Source organism: Eutrigla gurnardus (genome assembly GCF_963514095.1).
Source record: "Eutrigla gurnardus genome assembly, chromosome: 8".
NCBI classification, from domain to species: Eukaryota; Metazoa; Chordata; class Actinopteri; order Perciformes; family Triglidae; genus Eutrigla; species Eutrigla gurnardus.
This window is the reverse complement of record NC_139922.1, coordinates 12,023,836-12,030,535: the sequence shown is the minus strand read 5'-3', so window position 1 is coordinate 12,030,535 and position 6,700 is coordinate 12,023,836. Positions and strand designations below refer to the sequence as shown.

At 42.9% G+C, this 6,700-nt stretch overlaps 1 protein-coding gene across 2 annotated transcripts in view; it reads left to right on the top strand.

The window, feature by feature from the left end:
• The first annotated feature begins 590 nt into the window (after positions 1 to 590).
• lamb2 (laminin, beta 2 (laminin S)) overlaps positions 591 to 6,700 on the top strand; it is a 41,589-nt gene continuing 35,479 nt past the window's right edge. For both annotated transcript variants that reach the window (XM_084015584.1, XM_084015585.1), the window contains exons 1-2: positions 591 to 678; positions 1,022 to 1,089. In XM_084015584.1, the coding sequence (XP_083871710.1) occupies positions 1,059 to 1,089 (31 nt within the window). In that variant the 5' untranslated portion in view covers positions 591 to 678; positions 1,022 to 1,058. The remainder of the gene's footprint in view (positions 679 to 1,021; positions 1,090 to 6,700) is intronic.

Here is a 6,700-nt window from a genome sequence, read left to right as displayed (position 1 = left end):
TACCTCAGTAAACATTGTAAACATGAGTTTATGGTCTCAATCGCTATTTTCAAGACTTCTTAAATACAATAAGATGTTCATTTAGTAAATTGTTGTCCATTTAGAAACAACTAGATCATAAAGCTTTGGATGCTTTAGGGTGATTGACAGGTGGTTACCACGGCCTCTCACTACCAGGCTCCCAATGCTATTAGCTACTAAGATGACTTTAATGCTTGGCGGTAACGTTTACCTTTAATTAGGCTATGTCTAATAATTACCACTCTGCTGGTTGTGTTCCTCAGATATGGTCACTTCTCTTCACCTGTTGCAAGAAATCCAAGATGGCGACGGCCAAAATGTTGAACTAGACGGTTCAAAGCTGTATTTCACAAACCAATGGGCGAGTCCCGAGGTCTACGTCCACTTCTAATATACATTCCTACCTCAGCTACTCACCCGGGGATTCGAACTCGTGACCATCCTGCCACTGATCCTGCTCGCGCCCTCCCCGCCTGTGTTCCGCTCCGCTCCGCTGATCCAGCACGGGGTTTCCAGCGGAGAGACGCAGGAGTTGAGCAGCACTCCTCGACAGTACCGCTCAGCCTCGCGCATCAGTCCGTCTACTCCGCAGCAAGTGGACCCGCGAGGAGACCGTTAACGAACACAACACAGAAGCTAACACCTGAAACCTTGACGGTGAGTGTCCTCTTTGTCTGTAGCTGTCGACACAAACCAGTTTTGGACACCTGGAAACTTTTGTTTTTACTTTAAGGGGGGACTTCTGTTTTTAATTAGTTTTTGTTGTCTTTTAACACGTTTTACCAACACAGAGGGACCCATTAAAACAGTCGTCAGTAGACATGTCTGTATCGATAAAGTGATAACGTATTGAATTCAGAAAACAGACAGAAAACAGAGTGTGTACGCTCTTCTGCGTTGTCTTTATTTCATGTGAAAAGTTAAACCTCTGTATTTGCCCATTGAGTGTCTCTGCTGTATGTTAACTGTTGGCTTCATCACAAACTGTCGCCTGCCGCAGGTCGGCTGCAGCCCCGCGGGTCGACGCGCGCTCAGAGATGCAAGCGTCGCTGCTCACGCTCGTCTGCGGTAAGTAGACCGAGCCCCCCGAGAGTCGGTCCGTGTTTTCTTCTCCATCATAACAAATCCTCAGAAGTGATTCACTGAGCGCTTACCAATGTCTCCAGTTCACTGGGCTTTCTTTGATGAGTCTCTGGAAAATATGGAGCTTAGCCCGTGGATACTGAATTGAAGTCACATTGATTATTATATTTGAATGGCCACTGAGGTGGGTTTCACGTGAGTCCTTGCCAGTTAGTTATTTCATGTTTTCAAGACCCTGACACCTGCCAGAAATGTTCACGTTTTTAAGATAACAAGGATTTGAACTCAGGGTAAAAGGTTACTTTGCTCTGTGAGAGTAACCGTTTTGCTGTGAAATTCGCCTCTATAACTTTTAATCTTGATCAAAATCTCAATTTATTTTCCCACACAAACTTGTTTTATATACAAAAAATACAGTATGAGACATTAGTATGACATTAATTTGAGTGCCCTTTTGAGAAATTGGCAACCAATTCTACTTAACATAATAAATTAATTAAAAAAATAGGCACAGTAAACGGAAAAACTAAGCAAATGTGCATCCAAAGTTACATACATTTATACTATTTGTTGCATTTCTGATATTAAATGATTGCTGTTGAAGTCAGAACCATAACCAGACAACGCTGCATGTCCATTGGTGCGTTTACTTGCATGAACACAGACATCCCTGGCGACTTTAAAGGGCAACCGTATTTTCATCTAAAAGTTACGTGGCACCCTGGCTTGTCACACTGACTTCCAGAGCAGATTTTCTCTGTCGACATACAGAACAGTCACCCATTGAACACGGTGCAGAAGAAGAAACAGCAGCCCGATCACGGTGGATGTGAGGCTGATGGGAGTGGCGGCTCTTTGCAAAGAGATAAGATAGCTTATGTTTCTTTTTTAAGGGCCCCATGGTGCCCTCCGGGGTCGTCCCTGTCTCTCTCTGTCTGTTTGTCAGTCTCTCTCTGTGGGTGGTGTCGCCCTGTTTATGGTCCTCCTAAAACAGCCCAGCTGAATCCGCAAATAGAGACACCCACTCCACACCTACCTCCTCCAGCACTGTGTGAGACCCTTCTGGATGCGTGCGTGTCCAGCGCTGCATGTATGTGTCGGTGTGTGTGGGAATAACGAAAGATTTAAACCAAACAACACAAGCAGCTGAGGAAGCCCTTCTTTTCACTAGATCAGTTGTTTTAATCTCATTTAAAGTCATTAAATGACACTGAAAAGTTCTATAAAGTCACCGGCATTGCTGTCTGACACCTGCACTACTCCAAGCAAAGTGGACGTGTCCTCACTAATATCAGTGGGCTGAAGATTTATCCAAGTAATGACCCTCAATAAAATGCCTCCTGATGCTTTGTTCCCTGCAGCAGAAGACAATGGGCTCATTGCTCCTGTTAAAGTCTATTAGCGCCTGCTGTTAGCACCCAGGGTGTCCTCTCCGGGACATTATCGCTGATCACATACAGCTCTTTAGAACGGCTGAGATCGGGACACAGCGCCCTTGGCAGGTTTTTCATCTTATGTAATTAAGTATTTTTCTGCTAAAGTTGGAACTGTTTGGGTGTATTTTAAGTTCTCGTATTTGTTCTGTTTTTTTCTTTTCTTTTTGAAGTAAGCAAGGCTCAGATGTAGAGTGATTTCTACTATTTTTGGGATGGGCATTTTACGCATTGTTTGAAGACTTGAAATAATGTGAACCTATTCTTTAAAAGAAGACTTAGATTAGACACTGACAATGGATGAGATACATAGATATGAGTATATAAATATCTTCACAGTTCCACTAGATAGCTGAAGAGCATAGCATGTTTATTTAACCATTTTATAAGGAAGGCGTTAAGCCGATACGCATCAGTGTTTTTTAATTTTCTGTAGCCCATATTAATAAGTGCCTTTTACTTTTTTTTTAAAACTGCCAGAGTGCCTGGATTCTGATTTAAAAAAAATAATTGTCCGACTATCCTGGATTGCATTTTATTCCAAGCATTAGGTTCTTTTGCTGCAAACTCCTCGTCACTGGATCTGGTTTTCATCTTGTATCTCCACATTTAACTCAGAAGAGTACTCATCTAAAATAATTATGTATAGTAAATCATTGCATCTTTGCAACCTCCTGGGTGAAAGATCAACGTGTCTGGAGAAGAAACTAGTAAAAGGAGCTCTGGAGGGAGATGGGATCGGCTGCAAGCATAAAAAAATCAGAGGAGGAAATGGGAGACAAGGATGTGTTTCAGAGCGGAGAGGTGAACAAGTGTGTGTCTGTAAACCTCACGCACTGTCATTATGGAGACAGGGAGCTGTCCATTCAGACTCATCACGCCTCCGAGGACAAGCTCCGAGGTCAAGGGTCATGTCCAAACCCCGCAGGCAGAGACCGGGTTAATTGGTGTGTGTATGAATGCATGTATGGATGTGTGTGTGTGTGTGTGTGTTTGAGAGAGAGTGAAAGGACTCGGGTTGATCACAGGGACAAAGGAACCTGCAGTGCCTCCTCTCTACTCCTTCTCCTTTCACTTTCTATTTCTATTCTTCTCCTAAGGGGGTTGGGGTGGAAGGACGACCTGTAGGAAGCTGGTCGTGTGTGTGGGTGGGTGTGTGTGTGTGTGTGTGTGTGTGTGTGTGTGTGTGTGTGTGTGTGTGTGTGTGTGTATCTGCAGAAATTAACTCAAACAAATCTAGTTTTTCTAGATGCTTTTAACAGAGTTTCCATAATTCAAGGTAAACTTAACAGCTACGTGTTAAAGTATCTTAGTAGCCAATTGCATTGGTAGCGACGGTAGCGAGTCAATCCAAAGCTAGCCCCGCCCTAAAGCATACCCTTCTTTATGGTCTATTTAACTCTAAATGGACCATCATTTTCTGAATGAACATCATGTAATGAAGAATACTTTAAACTAGCGATTGAGACCATAAACTCATGTTTATAATGTTTACTGAGATAGTAAATCAAGTGAGGTTTTTTTTTCGCATAAACTCCCATACAATCAGATTTGTTTTTGCAACCAGAGTCACCTCCTAATGGCCAGCATAGAGAATGCAAGTTAACGGTACTTCAACCACCTGGTTTTGAACAAAAAATCAGGGAAAACGGCTTCATACCTTTCAAGCTTTTCAGCAAAATGATCATGCTTTTTTCTCTCTTTTGGATGTCATTGTTATTTGTAATTACTTTTCATGAAATTACATGATCAAGTTCAACTGAAGGAAGGAAGGAAGGCAGGCAGGGAGGGTGTGTAGGAGGATTTGGAAAGGAAGCAAGGAAGTAAAACTTCACATGAGAGAGGATCGAGGTAAATCCTTTGTAATTCACCTTTCTTAGAGGTTTGTGTGAAGGACAAGGTTTTGTTGAAGTACTTACACTCTCCTCAGATGTGTGTGATGAGTGTGTATGAGTGGGCAGGTGAGGCCTGGCATTAGACAGTGGGAGTGAGAGAGTGTGTTCCCGAAGCCTTTGTAAGCGTCAGCCTCCGGAAATGTGCGGATGCCAGAACAATGGTGCGGTAAAGCCTACTAACCACCAGCACTAGAGACAGAGAGGGAGAGAGGCTGAAAAATTGAAGGGGGGGTAGAAAGAATTAGGACAAAGAGAAAAGAGGGAGAGAAAGACTTTAGGCATAGGGGGAAGGGTTGGGGAGGGAACAGGTTTGTTTGTATGAAAGGACGGTGAGTTAGGTTTCCCCGTCCTGTTGGCATGCAGGGCCTTTTCTGGATGAAAAGAGGAGGTGGAGATAGAGGAGGAGGACTTGAGGGGGAGGATGAAGGGATATGGAGAGGAGGAATAGGAAATGGAGATGGTCTCATTAAAAACAATAGGGTGGCTGGTACATTGGATGTCGGTGTACCACCAGAAAAGAAACGTGTATCGTACACTGAGAGCATTTTGCCTCTGTGTGTTACTGTATATATTATTATATCTTGTGTCCCTAATCCAAGTTTACATTACACAGACAAAATCTTTATAGCAACTGATGAAACACCAATCACATCAATAGACACATTTGGGAAAGCACAGGTGTAAATATTAAATCAATGATGGCTAAATTCTATTTAGCTGTTTCAGTTTCAGGGCCCTGGTAGTGTGCTAACTGGCTTGCTGTCACACACACACACACACACACACACACACACACACACACACACACACACACACACACACACACACACACACACACACACACACACACACACACACACACACACATTTTAATTATGTCATCTTGTTCTCTGCAGAGCTAGCACCACCGACTTGTTTATTTGAATGAACCCACTCCTAATATTCACATAACAGTGGTGGATGGAAACGTGCAGGATATACGAGTTTCCTCTTGTTTAAAAGATAAAAGAAGATGAACATTTAACATAATTAGAATACAGAGAGAAAATGTCTATATAATGTGTCCACCCTCTTTACCTCTCACCTGTTATTTTGTTATTCTTTCATTGCTACAGGGTACAGGCCACATCTAATAACAGGTTGTGTTGTGCAGCTTGTTAAAACGCACTCTCAGACACCTCTAATTATCTAATAGCAGCAATTACAGTGTGATACTGCAGCATGTCAGGATGGAAACGGGGATAAGGAAGGAAGGCAGGAAGAGAGAGGGAAGGAAGAAAGTGGAGAGGGATGCAATTTATGTGATCATTATTCTCTTGAGATATTCAGATCTGTCTGTCATGAAAGATTGCCTGACCTCTAGCCCAATGTGTAATGGCGTCATCCTGTGGCCCTGTAATGACACGTGCACGCACGCACACACACACACACACACACACACACACACACACACACACACACACACACACACACACACACACACACACACACACACACACACTAATAAAAAACGTGGGCCAGTTGTCTCATGTTCCAGGTCACCAGTAGATATTGAAAATGAGAATTCCCAAAGAACCTTCATGTTGTTGTGCAACATGAAGGTGGAAAGAAAGAAAGAGAATAGCATTGTTATTGTATAGGGGACCCATGTGTGATGGGTCAGTGACTTGTTGGTGTGTGTTTTGAGACGCCTGGCTTTTAGGGTAACACTACATGTGGATGTTGTTGGTTGGGATGATGTTATCAGCTGTAAGCACCGTACGAAGCCGCGGCTGTGAACCAGTGGACCACACTCACATGCACGAACATGCTCTGAAATCACACGGGGCTGACCCGGCTATTTCAACAGAGAAGGAGTCACTCAAATTAAAACACACACGGATGACTTCATTCTCTGCTCAGGTAGACATTACTCCACTATATTTTTACATAGCATAGTTGTTTGCTGCTATATTCATAATGATATAAATGATATCCCCTTAACTTCTTTAAGGAGTCTGAAGAGTCATCTCACCTAAGCCTCTACAGATACTGAACAACGATATCCTTAATGTATGATATCAGCTTAGTTTGGCAGATTAGTTCTCTCCTACTCTCTTCCCCCTAGCTGCTCACTCAGGGGAAACATAGGGTCATCATCAGGTCAAATCTAAGGTTGAAAAATGACTGTAGTGAGTGTATTCTAAATTATACTCAGAGTATACTAGTCTTTGCCTTTGACCAGGCTGAGGTTTTCTGTCTTACACAGGAAATGATTATGTTATTACG